Source organism: Bufo gargarizans, chromosome 8, assembly GCF_014858855.1.
Source record: "Bufo gargarizans isolate SCDJY-AF-19 chromosome 8, ASM1485885v1, whole genome shotgun sequence".
Lineage (NCBI taxonomy): Eukaryota > Metazoa > Chordata > Amphibia > Anura > Bufonidae > Bufo > Bufo gargarizans.
The window spans coordinates 134,176,610-134,198,079 of record NC_058087.1 but is presented as its reverse complement, the minus strand read 5'-3'; the positions used below and the strand labels follow the sequence as shown (position 1 = coordinate 134,198,079).

The following is a 21,470-nucleotide window of genomic DNA, read 5'->3' as shown; positions in this document are numbered from 1 at the left end:
AGATAACCTTGACTGTGGGGGTTTGTCATACTGAAAATTGTTATTTTTTTATATAAAATTTTTTACCCATGGAGGTAGTTTTGGGCATGCCTTGGCTCCAGAATCATAACCTAGACATCAACCGGTCCTCAGGTGAATTAGAGAAATGGGGACCTAAGTGTGAGTCATGCTGTCTACCCGTTATTCAGGCTGGAATCACTACTGGGTCGGAAGTCCTTCCCCCATACATCCAATGACTTTGTCGATGTTTTTTCAATGTCTGATGTTGAATTCCTTCCCCCTCATAGACCTTATGATTGTGCCATCGAGTTGGTTCCGGGATCCAAGTACCCTAGGGGTCGTATTTATAATTTGTCCAGTCCTGAACGAAAGGCTATGAGGGATTATTTGAAGGAAAGTTTACAAAAATGTCATATTAAACCCTCGGTCTCTCCTATGGGGGCAGAATTTTTCTTTGTTGAGAAAAAAGATGGGGGATTGAGACCGTGTATTGACTACAGAGAGTTAAACAAAATTACTGTTAAAAATCAGTATTCTTTGCCGTTGATTACAGACCTGTTCAATCAGGTTCTTGGAGCTCAGTGGTCCACTAAACTTGATCTCAGGGGAGCCTACAATCTCATTCGAAAGAAGGAGGGGGATGAGTGGAAAACTGCCTTTAATATCCCTGAGGGCCATTATGAATATTTAGTGATGCCATTTGGGTTAAGTAATGCCCCCACAGTTTTCCAAAATTTTGTTAATGATCTTTTCAGACAGTTTATTGAGAAATTCATGATTGTGTATTTGGATGACATTTAGATTTTTTAATCACCTGTCTGGGATTCTTACATTAGCCACATTAGGCAGGTACTGAAGGTTCTTAGTGAGAATCAATTATTCGCTAAACAGGAAAAGTGTATCTTTGGGGTACAAGAAATTGTATTCTTGGGATACATTTTCACACCCGATCCTTTAAGATGGATACGGGAAAGGTGCAGGCTATTCTAGAATGGGTGAGACCCTCCTCCCTTAAAGCGTTACAACCTTTTTTGGGTTTCTCTAATTATTATCAAACATTTATTTAAAAAATTCTCTGATTGCTAAGCCTCTCACCGACCTAATTAGGAAGGGGGCAGATTTACTGAATTGGTCACCGGAAGCAATAAAAACTTTCAAAGCACTCAAGAGGTGTTTTGTTAACGCCCCTATATTGGTCCAACCAGACCAAGAGAGGCATTTTATAGTCGAGTTTGATGCCTCTGAGGATGGGGTAGGAGCAGTACTCTCCCAGGGGCCAGCAACTCTCACTAATCTTAGGCCCTGTGCGTTCTTCTCTGGTAAATTCTCTCCTACTGAGAGAAATTATGATATTGGGAACCGAGAGTTACTTGCTATTAAATGGGCCTTTGAGGAATGGCTACATTTTTTGGAGGGGGTTCACCATCAGGTCACTGTACTTACTGATCAAAAGAATTTGATGTTTTTGGAGTCTGCTAAGCGTTTGAATCCCTGACAGGCATTGTTCTTTACACATTTTAATTTCTGTATTACTTTCAGGCCAGGAAGTAAAAATATCAAAGCAGATGCCTTATCCCGCAGTTTTTGTGATTTTCAATCTCCCGATACTCCACCAGAACCAATATTACGGGCAGGTGTCATTGTGGCTTCGGTCTCCTCCGATCTGATGACCGAAATAACTGCAGGGCAACACTTCCCAGTGTTCAAGACTCCTAGGTCTTGTCCGGTGGGGGAGTTACGACCACTGCCCATCCCTAGTAGACCTTGGTCCCATATCTCCATGGACTTCATCACCGACCTACCGGTGTCTGAGGGTAAGTCTGTAATATGGGTAGTTGTGGACAGATTTAGTAAAATGGTACACTTCATCCCTCTGTCAAAACTGCCCAATGCCAAGACTCTAGCTTCTCTGTTTGTTGATCATGTTATACGGTTACATGGAATCCCTGAGAATGTGGTTTCGGATAGAGGTGTTCAATTTGTTTCTAGGTTTTGGCGGGCCTTTTGTCATAAATGTAACATCTCTATGTCTTTTTCTTCGGGCTTTCATCTGAAAACCAACGGTCAAACTGAACGTTTGAACTAGTCTCTGGAGCAGTATCTAAGGTGCACATCCTACACTGGCTGAATTTGCCATTAACAACCAGGTGTATACATCTACTGGTATGTCTCCATTTTACTGTAATCTTTGTTTTCATCCGCAATTTAGTTTGTTTTGGCCGTCCTCTTCTCAAACTTCAGAGGCTGATGTAATGGCTAGAGAACTGTTCACAGTCTGGGCCCAGGTTCAGTCGAACCTGAGAAAAGCCCAAGAGATTCAAAAAAGCAATGCAGATAAAAAGTGCTCTCGAGGAGTAGATTCTGAGTTGGGTGATAAAGTGTGGCTGTCCACCAAGAATTTGTCTTTGAAGGTACCCTCGAATAAGTTTGCACCACGGTTTATTGGGCCTTATGAGATTGTGGGTATTATTAATCCTGTATCTTTTAAGTTAATATTACCTGACTCCTTTCATATCCATAATGCTTTTCACAAGTCTATAATTAAAAAGTATGTGTCACCTGTATCCCCTTCACAGGAATCTCCATCACCAGTGGAGGTGGCCGGCCAAACAGAATTCGAGATCTCTAGGATTATTGATGCGAGAAAGGTCCGGAACTCTCTGCAATATTTGGTCCATTGGAAGGTCTTTGGTCCTGAGGAGAGGTCTTGGGTGCCGGCTAGTAAGATGCATAATGTGATGCAAGTGAGAAGATTCCATTTAACTCACCCGGAAAAACCTGCTCCAGTAATTATAGGTCCGATGACCCCTAGTGGAAGGGGGGTACTGTAACAGGGAGTCGGAGACGCACTTCCTTCTTGCAGCGCCGCTGGAATCCCGTCTGTGTGCAGGAGCAAGGACGCGGCCGGCGTCCTCATCTCCATGGGGATCAGGGGGCGGGGAGGACCTGGCCGTGCACGCCTCCTCAGCAGCGGCCGGCATTCCCCTCGACTACGAGCAGCAGGGGAACCAAGCGCCGATAATGATGAATCGGTGCTCGGCTGTGTTGGGCTGTTTAATGTGAGTCACGTGACGCTGGCCACGTCATGTGACTCACCAGTCAGGGCTATGTAAACAGTTACCCTCACTAGCCTTCTTTATATATTCAGACCTTGCTTGTTTTGACCTCGGTTTTGTTTGTGACCTCGACCTCACTACCCCCATTTGTATTTGACGTGACCTCTTGGCTTCCGACCTCAGCTTTCTTTGTGACCTTGCTATTGTGTTTTTCCCTGTGTACTGCGTGACCTCCTGTTTTTTTACTTTTGCTTCCCTGACTCTGTTCACGGTTTTCCTTTGCTTTTAGGCCCCTGCAAATATTTAAGCTAGGGACCGCCGACAAGTTGTACGCCGTCAGATTGGACAGGTCGTGCAAGTAGGTAGGGACAGAGGTGCAGGTGGAGTCCAGGGCTGCACTCGTCCCTTCTCTCCGTGATCAAAGTATTGGAGAGCGAGAGTGCAGGGAGACTACAGGGAGAGTGGAGGAGGCTTATTCTATGTCAGTTTTATTTATTTATTCCTACATTTACTTATTCCTACATCAGCAATTAACTAAGATATGTAATTCAATACTAATGAGATGAAAGCCTTTATTATAACAGTGTGAGTGTGCAAACCAATACCATTCAGTTTATTGGGGGACGTGAAGTAATGAAAAAATTACGAATTAGCCTTTTTTTTTTTTCGTTATGGCGATGGTATTATGGTATGGTATGTTAATAGTACAGGCATTTTGGGACATGGTAATGCAATGATCCATATTTTTATTGTTTATTTTTAGTTTCAATAAGCGGAAAGGGGATGATTTAAATTTTATGTATATATTTGGTTTTCAATTTTAAAAACTTTTTAAACTTTTTTTTTCCCTAATGGACCTGAACATATGATCATGTAATTACATCTCCCATAGACTGCAATTGCAATCATGGACATTGTCTACTGTGTCAAACAGCAGGCACCTGGCAGCTTTGGCACCCACACAGCTTCTGGATGGGTGCCATTTTTTTAACCCCAGATTTCTGCAGTACATGTACAGTGTTGATTCCTAAGGGGTTAAATATCATCTGGTCAACCCCTTTAAAAGGACACTACCATCAAAAATGTTTGTGAAATGGAGTATTAACAGTGTATTTGTGAATACTCAATGTAATTATTTTCTATGAAAAGATGGGCAGATGTTTCATGTACTGTTGAAATTGCAACACCAAAAAGAAAAGTTGTGGAATTGTGGAAATAACAGGATCAGTAAGCATGCTAATGATATGCAAATGATAAAAAATGAAAACTAGATATTCAAAACATCTCAATGTATTCAGTATTGCATATGAGTACCACATGCATCATTCCTTGGCATGATATCAATTACCTTATTAATGCTTTATGAGAATGTTCTGCCATGCTAAATGTATTTGGCCAGACAAATCATTATGAGAAGTTTATTTCCTGTCCTGGCTCATTAACTTCCTCCTTTGTTAGGACCTTCTCAATCAGACCGTTCACTGCAGCTAGAGAGGGAAGGGGACGAATGACTCAGTGACAGCATTACACATTACAGTTATAAGTGCAATGCTCTTCTATGTACATCGTTATCTGGGTCTATCAATAAGGCTGTCATACTGTCATTCTAATTCTACTAATATACTATTTTACTAATATAACATCTTTCCTTCAGAGCAGCAGTAAACTGGATTGCCTATCTATATAGGAATGCTATGCCTCTGTGTATAACTGGTAGTGAGGATGGACAATATTTTGATACAAGTTGGCATGGCATAGCACTGTTGAAATGAAAAACAAAAATGGTCAAAAAGCCTTCAAAGGGTTTTCTATGAATATTGAGTTTAAAAAAAATCCCTTTCTGACAGAAGAGTCTCCTTAAGCATCTGTTGTGAAAAATAAAATTACCCACTAATTTATAGAGAACTTGTCACCACAAAATGCAATGCAATCTGCAGGGTGCATGTTATAGAGCAGGAAAAGATCTGTAGATTGACAAATACCCTATTTTTCACACCATAAGATGCACCGACCTCAGATCAGATGCCAGATTAGATCCCCAATCTTCATCAGACCTCAGATCAAACCCCCAATACTCATCAGACCTCAAATCAGAACCCCATTCATTATTAGACCTCAGATCAGATCCTTATCAGACTCCCATTCATTATTAGACTTCAGATCAGACCCATCAAACATCAAATAAAATAAATAAATGACCTTACCTTTTCTGCTCCAGACTATGCCACCACTCTGCAGATCCAGAGGCTCTTCCTGCACTCACCACCCCCTGGTCTTCTCCAGCTACCTCGCTGCACTATGAACTGACGTTACACAGGGTCAAGTCATAGTGGGTGCACTACATCCCAAAGATGTACAGGACATTCCCATTTCAGAATAATTGCAAAATAATAAAGCTATGGCTAAGATACAATTTTATCCTTTTGCTGCCATAGAAGTCTTGATATTGGGAGCCATGTAAGTTACTACATTATGATAATAAAGGAACAATTATCTCTCAGATTTTGTAATGGACCACTTACACAAGAAAGAACTTATTTACTATATAAATATGTAAAAGTATTGGAAAACCTACACATTATGTCCACAGGAGCTTTATGACATCCCATTCTAAATCCATAGGTATTAATATAGAGTGCCCCCCCCTCCTCCCCCTTACTTTGCACCCAAAACAGACTCCACTATTCTGGTAAGGTTTTTTACATATTTTGGAGTGTGTCTATAGAAATGTTTGACCATTCATTGATGGCATTTGTGAGGTCAGACACAGATGTTGGATGAGAGGGCCTGGTTGAAATCTCAATTCTAGTTCAACCCAAAGGTGTTTGATAGGCTTGAGGTCAAGGCTCTGTGCGCCAGTCAGGTTCTTCTATGCCTTTATGCATTGTACCAACTGTATAGTTTGTGGGAAATGGATAATGCTATGGAGTTGTTTTTCAGGGATTGCTCCTTAGTTCCAGTGACATTTTGAACAATTGTACGGGAATAGTTTGGGGAAGGCCCTTTTCTGTTCCTGCATGACTGTACCTCAGTGCACAAAATAAGATCCTGTGGGGGCATGGTTGGGTGTGTTTAGTGGTCATTAGTGAATATCCATTGCATCTTAGGAGACCTCAGAGTGTCCTACAGAGTGTACAACTTTTCAGTACAATTTGAATACTTTTTTATTTGTAACTGAATTGGGTCTTCTGACCAATTCATTAGAATAGGGCCCTTAACAAATTGTTCTTCTCTGCTTCCAATATCAACATGGCTTTACCGCAAAAGGTCAAAACTGTATCTTAGCCATAGTTGCATAATTTTTCATTCAGTCTGAAATTAGTAGTGAATTTCCACGATTCACTACAATTCATGACATAGCAAAAAGACTCCTAAAGAGAGGAGGGTTTAAAAAAAGTGTCACAAAAAAGAAGTCATTCAAGTTAATAAACTTATTCCATTAGACATATGCATAGTTCTAGTTCAGTAGTCAGCACAACTCTGATAGCTGATACTCTAGGAAGCAAATTAACTCACTAATGACTAACATTACAATTCATTGTTATTTGGTAAATGTTGCAATCATTTTTGTTTATCATATGATAACATTTTAGAATCTTTTCTATCCAATTTGAAACCAATTATATTCAGAAACAGTAGAGGCATATCTATATTGTAAGTTACTTTTGTCACTTTGTATAGTAATAAACTATAAGAACATCTGTTAATTTCTTTTTCTTAGGCCTCATGCACACGCCGTTGTGCGGCCGTTCCGTGTATTGGGGACCGCAATTTGAGGTCCTCAATGCACAGGCAACATCTGTGCCGCGGCTGGGACAGATCGAGACCCATTCAACTTGAGTTGGTCCGTGATCAGTCCGCACCGTAAAAAATAGAACATGTTCTATTTTTTGACAGAAACACCACACAAGCACTCCGTAGTGCTTCCGTGGGGTTCCAATCCATGCTTCCGTTCCGCACCACATCTCCCGGATTGTAGACCCATTCAAGTGGCACCCATACACCTTTAAAGGGATTGTTTAGGTCCAAAGCATGTCTTTTTTACAATGGAACTCTATGGTGAATGGATGCCACTGTATGGCAACATGTACATTTTTTGTATATGTTAAACGGATGGGAAAAACACCATGTGAACCCAGCCTTACCTCAAACATTGGTGGCATATTGCTAGGATATGCCACCAATTTCATATAGCTGCAGGTTACTCCTGGCCCAGCTGTATCTGGCAGTTCCACAGAAGTGAATGGAGTGATGGCCATTCTTGCATGTTGCGCTCTCCATTCATTTCTATGGGATTTCTAAAAGCATGCCGCACTGTTATTTTTCCCACTACAATAGAAATTAATAGATGGTGGCCAAGCATGCATGGTGAACTCTTCCAAACTTTGGCATATCCTAGCAATAACACCTTTAAAGCTGTCAGTTGACAACTATCTCCCCTGACAATGGGATCTGTTGAATGTGTATATGCTTTCAATGGGGAAAGAGGAGAAAGCCACCATCAGACACCTCTGGTGGCAGCAAATCTCACAGAAGAACAAAATGAGATAAACATGCCCAATTTTTCTCTCCCCAACATTATCTGTACCAGTGTACTCCTGATTTTGCACAATAGAATTGTATCGCCCACAAAACAGCCTAGTGTAATGCATCTAGGAGCTAACTAAATAGGACTAAACATGGTGCCAGTCATGAAGCACCCCTCCCCCGACATACATCAGGTGAATTTCTCAAGAGTTGATTACTGTCACGCTGGACAGGATACAAGATACAACAGAAATCCACAAACAAGTATCTAGGCCAGAAGCTGGGGATAAAGGTCACCTCCTTACAAATCTCTACCAGCTCTCCCTAGACTTCTGTGCCCGCGTTCAGACCCTAGAGGTGGGAATAAACGTGCCCCCATGCCTAAGGCTGAAGATTCCCTAAAATCCCTAAGATGGTGACAGGGGGAAAGAGACAGCTTGCTTCCTCAGACCTGGAGGAGGCAGGCGTCTCTCTAACAGCCTAGACAGAACACACACAAGAAAACAAAACCAACTTATCTTGTCACAGAGCAGATACAGCAAATCCTTATTTCCTTCCTTCCTTCCACTGAGCAAGATAGAAGCTATAACCCGCACAGGACACTGGGAAGAAGCGTCATTTAAACTCATACAAACAACCCCACCCAGTGCACCTGAAGGGGTGGGGTTGTTTGTATGTGCTGCTAACTTGGCAGACCTCCGCACATAACCTGAGCAGGGCATGACAGTACCCCACCCCACCCCCCATTTGCTAGTGATAAGAATGAGGACCAGTCCTCCTGGTTTTCAGCCACAAAGCACCTCAAGTAGGTCTCCAGGTTTTGATTAGTACGCTCTATCTGTCCATTCGACTGCGGATGAAAAGCCGAAGAGAACGAAAGTTGGATACCAAGACGAGAGCAGAACGCCCTCCAAAAATCTGGAAAAAAACTGCATGCCCCTATCAGAAACCACATCCGAGGGAATGCCATGTAATTTCACGATGTTATCCACAAGAACCTGAGCAAGAGTCTTAGCATTGGGCAGACTAGCTAACAATGCAAAGTGAGCCATTTTACTAAAACGGTCAACAACCACCAAAATCACAGTTTTCCCAGAGGAACTCGGCAGATCAGTAATAAAGTCCATAGACAAGTGCGTCCAGGGACGAGATGGAATAGACAAAGGAAGAAGTGAACCAGAAGGTCGAGTGTGAGCAACCTTTGACCGTGCACAGGTCTCACAAGCTGCTACGTAATCCTCAACACTCTTACTTAACCCAGGCCACCAGAACCTCCAGGAAATCAGATCAAAGGTGGACTTGCCACTAGGATGTCCCGCAAGGACAGTATTGTGATGTTCCTTGAATAGCTTGTATCGCAATCCAGCAGGAACAAGCAACCTACCTGGGGGACAAGAATCCTGAGCCTCCTCCTGGGCTCCCAACACCTCCATCTCCAACTCAGGGTACAGAGCGGAAACAACCACCCTATCAGCCAAAATTGGAGCAGGATGCTCTGAATCACCTCCCCCAGGAAAATTACGAGACAATGCATCCGCCTTGACGTTTTTAACCCCCGGGCGAAAACGTTTTTAACCCCCGAACCACAAAGTTGAACCTAGTAAAGAACATTGACCATCTAGCCTGTCTAGGATTCAGACGCTTGGCAGTTTGCAGGTAAGCCAAGTTCTTATGATCAGTATATACCGTAACCGGATGAGACGCCCCCTCCAACCAGTGACGCAATTCCTAAAAGGCTAATTTGATGGCCAGCAATTCCCTATCTCCTACATCATAATTCCTCCCGGCGACCGAGAGCTTCTTGGAAAAAAAAAGCACACGGACGCCACTTGCCAGGAGATGAACCCTGCGACAACACTGCTCCCTCTGATGCATCCACCTCCACCATGAATGGCTGAGACACATCAGGGTGCATCAGAATGGGAGCAGACGTGAAACATTCCTTAATAGCCGAAAAGGCCTGCAATGCCTCATCCAACCAGACAGAGAAGTCAATGCCTTTCTTAGTCATATCGGTCAGGGGTCTTACAATGGTAGAGTAGTTCAAGATAAATTTTCTATAATAATTGGTAAACCCCAAAAACCGCATCAAAGCTTTCTGATTCTTCAGTCGGTCCTATTCCAGAACCGCCCGGACCTTTTCGGGGTCCATACGAAAACCAGAGTTAGAAAGCAGGTAACCCAGAAACGGAAGCTCCGGAACAGCAAACATTTCTCCAACTTAGCATACAATTTATTCTCCCGAAGGATCGACAAAACCTGTCTCACGTGATCCTGATGAGTCTTCAGATCAGAAGAGTAAATTAGAATGTCATCCAAGTAAATTACAATGAACCTTCCCACAAAATGATGGAAAATGTCATTGACAAATTGCTGAAACACTGCTGGCGCGTTAGTTAACCCAAAAGGCATAACTAGATTCTCGAAATGACCCTCGTGTGTGTTGGAGGCCGTTTTCCACTCACCCCCCCTCCTTGATTCTGATCAGATTGTAGGCCCCTCTTAAATCTAACTTGGAGAACACCTTGGCTCCAACAATTTGATCAAAAAGGTCAGAGATCAAGGGAAGGGGATATGGATCACGGATTGTAATGCGGTTCAATTCCCGGAAACAGGGTCTAAGCGACCGGAGATTTAGATGGCCTAATATGACCCTTTGTCAAACTCTCGGCAATATACTACCGCATGACCTCTCTTTCAGGTTGAGAAAGATAGCCGAGACTTTGGCAACTTAACCCCTGGGATGAGATTAACCGGGCAATCATATTCACGGTGAGGAGGCAATTCCTGAGCCCCACCTTCCAAAAATACATCTGAAAAATGTGAGAGATACTGGGGTAAAACCGTAGTAGACACCCCAGAGATAGAGGTACTAAGACAATTGTCCGAACAAAATTCACTCCAACCAATGATCTGCCTTGCCTGCCAATCTATAGTAGGGTTATGTTTTATCAACCACGATAACCCTAAGACTATAGGAGCGGGCAAGTCCTTCATGACAAAACAAGAGATGATCTCAACATGTGAATCACCCACCCTTAACTGAATAGCATGAGCAATATGAGTGAGACTCCTTTGAGAAAGAGGGGAAGAATCGATTGCGAACACCGGAATCTCTCTTTCTAAGGTGCAAGTACTTAGGCCCAGATTTTGAAGAAAAAGATAATCAATAAGGTTTACCCCAGTACCACAATCAAGGAATACTTCAAAATCTAATTTTCTTGAGTCTAGCACCATCATAGCTGGAAGGAGAAAACGAGTATTGCAGGGAGATTGCATACTTGCTTGCGCCGGCAGCCCATTCACACTACCAAGAGTCAAGGATGTTTTTTTTTTTTCCTTTCTTTATGTAAAACTCTTTGTGGTTCTTTATCATCAACACGCGATTTAACAAAAGGACAAGCATAAACAAAATGACCACTTTCTCCACAGTAATAACATAGCTTATGCAACCTCCTAAAGTTCCTATTACCAGAACGGAACAACACCTGACCCAGCTGCATGGGTTCCTCCCCTACCCCAGAATTACATGTCATAATACTCTGGGGAACTGGTGGGACAAAACCACTCACAGAAGGGATCCCTCGCGTGGAAGGGACCTTACACCTCTCTCTAATGCGTCTATCTAACCATACTGCCAAAGACATAGCATTCTCCAATGTATCCGGATACTCATGAAAAGCAAGGGCATCTTTTAATCTCTCAGACAACCCCTGACAAAACTGACTATGAAGCGCGGGGTCATTCCACCCAGACTCGTAGCCCATCTCCTAAACTCAACACAATACACCTCTGCAGAATGTTCTCCTTGTAATAAAGTACGCAACTTAGATTCTGCCATCGAGACCCGATCTGGGTCATCATATATTAATCCCAAGGCTTTAAAAAATTCATCCACCGACCGGAGGGCCAGAGAACCGGTCGGCAGATAAAAGGCCCAGGACTGCGCGTCCCCTTTAAGCAGGTAAATGATTATCCCTACTCTCTGACACCAAATCACCAGATGAAGATGGCCGCAGCTAAAAATACAACTTGCATGACTCTCTAAAGTGGATAAAATCATCCACATCCCCAGAAAACTGATCAGGGAGAGCAACCTTAGGTTCAAGGCTGGACTGACTCCCACCAGCAGAGCCATGAAGCAGAAAATTCGGACAAAGTGAAACTGCATTGCGGAGGTCAGCTACCTCCGAAGTTAACTCCTGCATGCGATCAACCAACGAATCAATTGACTCCATCTCAAAGCTGCTGAGAAATGGCAGTCTAGGTTTTGGCGGGTTATAATGTCACGCTGGACAGGATACAAGATATAACAGAAATCCACAAACAAGTGTCTAGGCCAGAAGCTGGGAATAAAGGTCACCTCCTTACAAATCCCTACCAGCTCTCCCTAGACTTCTGTGCCCACGTTCAGACCCTAGAGGTGGGAATAAACGTGCCCCTGTGCCTAAGGCTGAAGATTCCCTAAAATCTCTAAGATGGTGACAGGGGGAAAGAGACAGCTTGCTTCCTCAGACCTGGAGGAGGCAGGCGTCTCTCTAACAGCCTAGACAGAGCACACACAAGAAAACAAAACCAACTTATCTTGTCACAGAGCAGATACAGCAAATCCTTATTTCCTTCCTTCCTTCCACTGAGCAAGATAGAACCTATAACCCGCACAGGACACTGGGAAGGGGCGTAATTTAAACTCATACAAACGACCACACCCAGTGCACCTGAAGGGAGGTGGATACAGCTCAACTCCAAAACAAAAACAAAAAACTACACAAGTGCTGCTAACCTGGCAGACCTCCGCACATAACCTGAGCAGGGCATGACAATTACTAACAGAATGAATTACCATCTAAAATTATTCTACAAGATAAAAGCAATAGAAACCTTTAAAGTGACTAAAGTTTTATAAGGGCAGAGAAGGCCAAAACCACATAAAAGTAGTGTATTTTATATAATCTATATGTATGGTGTGCTACAACTGAATAGTAATCAATTTTAGGCAAATATAGGTAAAAACATAGAGCATTCAGAGTTCTGACTAGAAAATACATTTAGGCAAAAACAAACTAGATATGTACTTTATCTAGTATCTTGTATGCAAGAATATTTGATTTAAACTAGTTAATCTGTTTTACTTTATTCCCATCAGAGGGGTTATTTGTGCTTGTACAGCTCTAGAACCCAGGCAGCTCCTCCCGCTCCCCTGTATAAGAAACCTTCTGTGACATTACTCAGTTAGTTATAAAATACATGATTACCAAGAAAGGCAAGAAACCTGTGTTTCTGTTGAGACTGATGGAAAACAGATTTTCTAGTCTAAATCTAATCCTCCCTGGTATCCCACAGCAGAACAATAGTGGGGAATTATTAAGTAGAACCCGTATTTGAAGGAACCCCTGCTTGGCAGAATTAAGAACTGACAGCCCAAAAGTCATCGCTTCCAAATATCTGGAATCCAACTTATAATTATGAAAAAACATTAGCAGAGAACTCCATATAGCCGCTTGAACTCCTCTCTTCCCAAGAAAAGGTTATGGACCATGTAGAAGGTGCCTTTGTTAACTCTAGAGGACTGCTAGTTCAGTGATGGCGAACCTATGGCACGGGTGCCAGAGGCGGCACTCAGAGCCCTCTCTGTGGGCACTCGCACCCTGGAAAAAGTCTATGGTGTAACAATAAGCCTTAGACTTTTCCTGCCATTCATCAGCGAAGGGCACACTATGAATGGCACAGGCAGTTATTATAGCTAAATGATAAAGTACATGGAAGATACACTATATTGGTATTCAGGTTAAATTGCCATGTTGGCACTTTGTGATAAATAAGTCGGTTTAGGTTGCAGTTTGTTACATTTAGTACAAGACTACTGATTTGCCTGCTCTTGACATGTGCACTTTTAACATTAAAATATAACTTTTATTAGTCGTTTTATAAACTTTGTGATACCTTACTTCTATCTAACCTACTATTAAAACTATCTACTGGACCCTCTAGTGTGCTGTTTGATTTAACTGTACTTTGTTTTTGATAGCCTGGTGGCGGCGCTGCTCCAGTAGCTATCTGATATTTGTCTCGGCGTCTGCCTACTATCACACTATTAGGAGGTATCGAGTAGCTTAAAACCCTATGAGCTGCCCCCTGCAGCTAGAAATAATAGAAATAAGGTATCACTAAGTTTATAAAACGACTAATAAAAGTTATATTTTAATGTTAAAAGTGCACATGTCAAGAGCAGGCAAATCAGTACTCTTGTACTAAATGTAAAAAATCCAAAGTGCCTCTACATGTGCAGGGTATATGCGTGTAATAAATATAGGTTGCAGTTTGGGCACTCGGTCTCTAAAAGGTTCACCATCACTGTGCTAGTTGTTAAGCCTGTTTAACGCATTCACATATTTATCTGCAGATGGTAGGCTTAGAAGCCTTGCTCCCTCTAGAAGCTGCTTCAACACCATTGAGAGATCCCATGCTGAGAGTGACCAAAGACCTTAGGTCTTAATTTAGAAATTCCAGCTATAAATTTCTTCACTGGTCCCTTAAAAGAGGTATATTTCAGAAGGCTGATATTGCTGCAACTTGTACCGTAATGGAATTAGGGCTGAGACCTTTGTTACAAGAATCCACTAAAGCTGTGTAAGGACATTCTGTCTATCAGATCGTACCACCACCAGAGAGACTGGCTTGTTCTAGATGAGAAACAGTGTAGAAAGTCTAGATCTCTGATCTCTCAACTTCAACTTTTCAAAATCTCTGTTTTAAGGTGAGACATGGCCTGCAATTCTGATTTTGCTGCAGCTGTTAGCAACCTCAGAAATATCAACAGTGGTAGCTGTGGAACTTGGCGAGAAACCTGGAGAAATTTCAGCCTATTCCGAATCCTGAGTTTCCTCTCCTGAGGAAGATATAGTCAAATTTCTTCAAAGACTATGATTAACCCCAGAAACTTTTTCTTTGTAGAGAGAGATAGGTCGGACTTGTCCATATTCAAGAGCATCCTAGTTCTTTCAGAAAAAAAGAGTACTATTTTAAGATGTTCCTGAAGCTACTGAGTGGCTAATATCTGACAAACAGTAATACCCAAAGACGCAACACAAGAGGAGCGACTTGTGTTGAAGACGCAACACAAGAGGAGCGACTGAAATGTCGAAAGGCAATGTTCTGAACTACAAATGCCTTAAGCTGCTACCAACTACTGTTGTGATACCCAAGCATTTTCTGTGTGCTTGTTGGATAGGAATGCAGAAGTATGTGTTTTTTAGATTTAAGGACTCCTGAATGAACTTGGCCTGGATGTGTTCATCACCTCTGATTCAAATAAATGGTGACTGATAAACAAAATAACCGTTTTCTGCCTCAATGACACTGCAGGGCAGGAGTGTTCAATACACCAGCTATGCACAGACAGGGCCCTCATATAATAAGTACAGGCCGCAAGTCCTGGTCCACATCATCACATGAAGCAGGAGAAGATCCCGAACCTGCTGCTACAGGACTAAAAATAAACTCAGTAGGGTATTTCACAAGGTGTTTTTTTTTTTATATAGTGGAGGGGAAGGAGCATAGTTCATTGATTGGGTTCATTAAAATATTAATGGTCTGGCAGCTGTACAGGGGCAAATAACCCCTCTATTGTGCTGCTGTGGGACACCAGGGAAGCCATGACAGGTTGGCTAACATACAAGGAAAGCTGGATTTTTCAAACAGGCAGTCTGTCAGAGCCATAGTCAGCATTAAACTAATTACAGTGCCAGTTTTTGAGATGTGAAACACATGTCCGCACTTACATTTATTGATGTGGACTGAAATCTAAGTAGAAGAAAAAAGCAACTTTTAACCAATATGAAAATGAGTCATGAGTTCCCCTTTGGATGGCCCCAATTGAGGCAAGTTCTCAAATTCTCCTCAACATTCTCTGCCTTGGCCTTATCCCATTGTCTTCACTGATATCCCCTTTGCTCTATAACATTATTCTCAGCTACTGAAATTGTGAGTTTGTGCCACACAATTGTGGGACATTGCATGCACAGTAGGCTCAATCCTGTGGCCATTGACTTTAGTGATGTATTGAACATGTTTTGTTTTATATATAGCCCAAATTGTCCAGCAAAATATAAACTAATGACAAAAAAAGATTCTACAACTTAAAGACTCATAAAGATAAACCTTTTTAAAATGGAAGCTGATCCAATGAGCAGCTGGTTGTCTTGGCTTCTCTAGCCCTCCAGTGATCATAGCCATATTGCGATATGAATTTCTTGTCAATTATTGATTTTGTAAGACATAGGCCTGAATTTTAGATGATGGGTTCCACTATCATACGTAATGATTCTCCATTCAGGCTCATAGATGTACTCTTGGGTGGGCATATCACATGAAGACATGGGTTGTTGTCAAGAGACAACCACTTCAAAGGGGTTATCCAATCCTATAAAAAGCCCCCGAATATGCCGGGCCCCCCACATTGAATATACTTACCCGCTTCCCCTCTCCACTCCTGGCCCCCATACTACCGCTGCTGCTTCTCTCCGTGCACAGATGAAAACATCCGGTGTTGGGGGGAAGCAGCCAATGGCAGGCAAGGACAAGCCTCCCTAGTGTCACCCGCAATGCTAGGGAGGCTCCCTCCCGATACAGGCTGTTTTTATTTGTGCACTGGAGAGAAGCAGCAGCGCCGGTGCAGGGACCAGGAGTGGCGCGGGGAGAAGGGTAAGTATATTCAGTGTGGGGAGCTCGGCATATTGGGGGACTTTTTATAGGATTGTATAACCCCTTTAAGAAAAAGAGTTATTCTAGTACACTACCCATTAGACTTATGTCTTCAGTGTGAAACTGCATTTCCATAGAGAGTATATGTATTGTATGTTCTACCCAGGTGCAATGTGTATTCCTGCCCATGTTTATAAAGCTCTTCATTTCGTTTTCAGCGAGTAATATTATATGTTAATAAAGGAGATCACGGATTTGACAACAATGAAATGGACATGAAGATGATATTTCGTGCCTTTGGGCCAGATTTTAAAAAGAATTACACTGCAGAACCATTTGATAGCATCCACATATACCCACTTATGTGCAAACTCTTGGGTGTCATTCCAGAGCCACACAATGGCTCTATTGCGGTTACTCAAGATATGATTTTTACTGCTGTTGCAGAAGAGCCAGGAGAGACCAATGACAACAAAGAAATGAGTAAGTAACAAGTTTTACAACTGTATGGCTTACATTAAAGAGGACCTTCACCACTCCTGACATTCCTGTTTTAATAGCTCCATGCATTCCCCATGTAATAACAATTCTGGAGTATCTATTCTTATGGCTCCATGATGTGCCATTCCTTTATTATTTCTACTAGAAGTTATGAATGAATTGCTATTAGCCTTCAGTAAGGGTACAGAGGGGAGGTAACAAGTTGGGGGTGTGTACCTGCACAGACTCACTCTATCCAATCAGTGCTGCCATTTTCAGTCTGCGCAGGTAAACACCCTCCCAACTGGTTACCACCCCTCTGTACCCTTACTGCAGACTGCTAGTAATTACAGTAATTCATAACTTCTAGTAGAAATAATAAAAGGAATGGCACATCATAGAGCCATAAGAATAGATGCTCCAGAATTGTTAGTACTTGGGGAATGCTTGAAGCTATTAAAATAGTCATGTCAGAAGTGGTGAAAGGTCCTCTTTCAGTTTGTGGCTCATGAACAAAACTCTTGTCTATATGCCATATGAGGGCATATGGGCATCACAGAGCTGTTCCCACACTTGGGACCCCAGATAGCCGCTGTGTAGGATTGGCTTCCAATCTGGCGGACTTGGGTTGTCTGTGTATTACAAGGACAGTCATTCAGCTGAACGGCTACCATACAATACTACATTTCCCATGCAGCGGCCACTAAAGAGAAAATGCCTGGCTGTCCTGTGTCTTCACCTGGCAAAGATCTGCAGCTTGTCGGGAAGTGAGAACAGAATCACCTTGGGGTCGATATTCTGAAAGGCATTGTCTGTAATGACATTGTCTGTAATAAAAGTATTGAGTTACTAGCCCATCAATACTTTTAGAAATTTACAATAGGTCCCACTATTCTGCTATTTAAAGTGTACATGTGTTTTTTTGTTATTACATTTTTTGTTGTTTGTGTTCTTTGTAATTGACACCTTCTTTCTTATTTTACATTTAAACATTATTAATGGACATAAAATGTTGTAACTTAATCGTGTTCTATTTTGTGAAATGTTATAGGTGATGCAATCTCTGTGGCAATGATTGTGCTGTCTTCAGTAAGTGGAGTGCTCCTGTTAATTTTCCTATTTTATGTGCCATACGCAGTTGTGAAGAGAAAGAAATGGTAAATATTAAAAAACTACTATAAAAGTAGTGTTCATGGTTCCAATTTCCTATTTTTGCTGTGTTTTCTTCAAGAGAGAATGGATTATAGAGAGTTAAGAAGGACTACCAAAGAAAAGCATCACATATCTGGGACCCACTCCCACTTTTCCTTTAATATACCAAGATAGCATCCTATCCCCTATCCACAGTAGAATTATTCAGTCCGACTGAGCATTTGTAGAATACCGTAAGCTGGAAAACAAGTCCGATCCATGAACCACCCACCTCCCAATTTACAGAACTTTAAGGATCTGCTGCTAATGTCTAGGTGCTAGATACCACATGACACATTCAGTGGTCTTGTGCAGTCCATGCCTCGACAGGTCAGAGCTGTATTGACAGAAGAAGGGGTTCCTAAAAAATATAGGGCAGGTGGTTTTAAAAGTGTTTCCATCAATATCTGATCTGTGGGTTCCGACTCCTTATACCACCACTGATCAGCTGTTTGATGAGGCAATGAAGCTCCGGTAAGCACTGTGGTATCCTCACAAAATACGGAGAACAGTAATGTACATTGTATAGTGGCTCTGCTTGTTATAGAGGGCCAGGCCCATTTAATTGAATGGGACTGATGTGCAAATATGCCATGTGAACAATGAGCAATGATGTCACTGGCCTAGAAAGAGGCTGCACCGCGAAGGGGGTGCCGGGTGCCCCAATGTCAAATTTATGCAAAGATTTGCAGATCCTGGTGCAGATTTACCACTCCATTATTTGCCTGTAAAAATTCATGTAGATTTGCTTCCAAATAATCCACAGCAAATCTGGTCCATGTGGACCTACCCTAAATGCATAGTGGTACTTGAAAGTTTGTGAACCCTTCAGAGTTTTCAAAATTTCTGCATAAATTTGATGTAAAACTACATCAAATTTTCACACAAGTCCTAAAAGTAGTTAAAAATAACCAAATCAAACAAAACAGTCACAAATATTGCACTTGGTCATTTATTTACTTATAATATTAACCATTTATTTACCTAAGGATAGGTCATCAATACTGGAAACTGGCTAAGGCTACTTTCACACTTGCGTTTTGTGCAGATCCATCATGGACGGATCCGTTCAGACAATACGACCGTCTGCATCCATTCAGAGCGGATCCGTTTGTATTATCTTTAACATAGCCAAGACGGATCCGTTATGAACACCATTGAAATTCAATGGAAGACGGATCCGTTTTCTATAGTGCCAGATTGTGTCAGTGAAAACGGATCCGTTCCCATTGACTTACATTGTGTGCCAGAACTGATCTGTTTGGCTCAGTTTCATCAAGACAGACATGCTGCAAGCGGAATGGAGACTGAACTGATGCAAACTAATGTATTCTGAGCGGATCCTTTTCCATTCAGAATGCATTAGAATGCAAACTGATCCGTTTTGGACCGCTTGTGGGAGCCCTGAACGGATCTCGCAAACGGAAAGCCAAGACGCGAGTGTGAAAGTAGACTAAGCCGGGACAGCAGGGAATTAGTTGTATATTGCAATGCAGTTGGAGCCTGAATGCATGCACTCCAAAAATGGCATTAAGTGTTATTTGAGGAATTTATTCATAGTAGGTTTCCTAAAACTTATGGACCTTGTGAAATATTTTATCAAAATATAAAGAAGACCACACCAAGTACGGTTTCCATTCCACTGGAGTCTACATCCTCTACTGCAATTTATACTGTTGAAAGACATCAAGATGAACAAATGACTGAAGAAACTGATTCTAAGGATGGAATAAAGCATTAAAAAAAATTCCTTTAAGTAAAGCAGAGCATGAAAAGTAACTTAATTTCATCAAATTAAGATTGGTGTAATGTACGCCCAATATATGCACCAGATTCGTAATCTAAACATTTGTAAATCTGTCAGAATCGTATACATTCTTTAGGCAGTCCCATTTTGGTGAAGAAATATCTACGAGCAAGTCGTAAAAGGCTATGTTGACGAATTAACATAGTAAAATTGTTGGAAAAACCTTGCATCAAAATTTGTAGTACAAACCACAACTTTTTTTGATGTACAGTGCATAGTAAATCTGACCCAATCTGTCTGTGTATTGGAGGAGTCTAAACTCTTTACAGATGGTTTGTTAACCTTGTCCAACCTAAAGAGCATCAACAACTCTACTTCTGCTGTCCTCAAAGATCCTTCTTTGTATGTGCCATGATACACTTACACAAATGTGATGGGAAGACCACACTTTGATAGATTGCTGTTCTTTAAATAAAACCGGTCGACTCACATCTAATTGTCAACCAGTTAATTGAAAACACTGTCAAATTATCTACTGATCTTAACGTGGCATGTGATATTAGATGATTTTCCTCAATAAATAACCAAATATAATAGTTTCAAGCACCACTGTATGTAATGAATACAGAGCAGCTGCCTGGTCAAGCATATCTGCAATCTTCAACGAATGAATGTCTACATTTACGCCAGGAAAACTGGTAAAAATGAAGATAAATTTGTTATGACACCACCGGCCACACCTCCTCCCCGCCCTCGCCATGCTCCCTTTCAGAATAGTGGACACAGTGACGTAAAAAAAATCCACTTATGACAATATTTTTTCACAATGTTATTGAAAAAGTTGCAAACACTAGGGGGGTATTTATTAAGACTGACATTTTAGATGCTGGTCTTAATAGCCCCTATATCTTGGCCTGGATTCGCCAGAGTTATGAGGAGGCGCTGGCGTTTACATAACTTTGGTGCATCCAGTGCCAGTCTAAATGTAAGCCAGCTGGTTTACATTTAGACCATTTTCAACGCCTAAAACAGCCATAGAAAATGATGAATGAGATTTGTCTTCTGGCCCGTCCCCTTCCCCGCCCACACCACGACTACTTTTTTACACCTTGCGTTAGCGGGGAAAAGTCAAAAGAATGCGGCGTAACTAACTATTGCATCACAATCTGCTCCTGAAATATGTCTAATATGGGCGTATTTTAGTATAATAAATGACCGCCTAGGTTTGCTAATTTTTTACAACAAAAATCAGGCAGGGGGAGATGATAAATCTCCCCCTGTGTGCTTATGTCTCTATACTTTGCTGACAGACATTTGTTACTTTCATTGATTGTAACTTTCCATGATCACTTTACTTCAGTATCTGAAAAATATCAATAATAATTATTATTCAGGAAAGAATGTGTGAACACGGCTTAATTCATTTTTTTCTTTTCAAATACTTTTTCTTGCTGCAGGGCGAAGAAAGAAAAAAGAGAGGAAGGACGTGAAGAGGACATTAATGAAAACAAACAACCACAGACGTCACTATAGATTATTATGATTTCTTCAATTTTCTATAGAAAGCAAGATCGCTAAATAAAATCAGTTACAGTGCATAACATGCATTTGGAAAGGCTTCAGAGCCTTTAAATATTTTTACATTTTGTTGTGTTGCAAGTTTTCCCCATCAATCCGTACTCAATACCTACTGTATAATGAGAAAGTGAAAACTGAATTTCAGAAATGTTTGCAAATGTATTAAAAAGAAAAAAAATAATAAATAT

The 21,470-nt window shown here is 41.5% G+C and overlaps 1 protein-coding gene across 1 annotated transcript in view; it reads left to right on the top strand.

Moving 5' to 3' along the window:
- Nucleotides 1-21,237, top strand: part of LOC122945427 (ectonucleotide pyrophosphatase/phosphodiesterase family member 7-like) — a 67,739-nt gene extending 46,502 nt beyond the window's left edge. The window contains exons 4-6 of the mRNA XM_044304497.1: nucleotides 16,505-16,769; nucleotides 17,818-17,923; nucleotides 21,162-21,237. Of these exons, the coding sequence (XP_044160432.1) occupies nucleotides 16,505-16,769; nucleotides 17,818-17,923; nucleotides 21,162-21,237 (447 nt within the window). The remainder of the gene's footprint in view (nucleotides 1-16,504; nucleotides 16,770-17,817; nucleotides 17,924-21,161) is intronic.
- The last annotated feature ends 233 nt before the right edge of the window (nucleotides 21,238-21,470 follow it).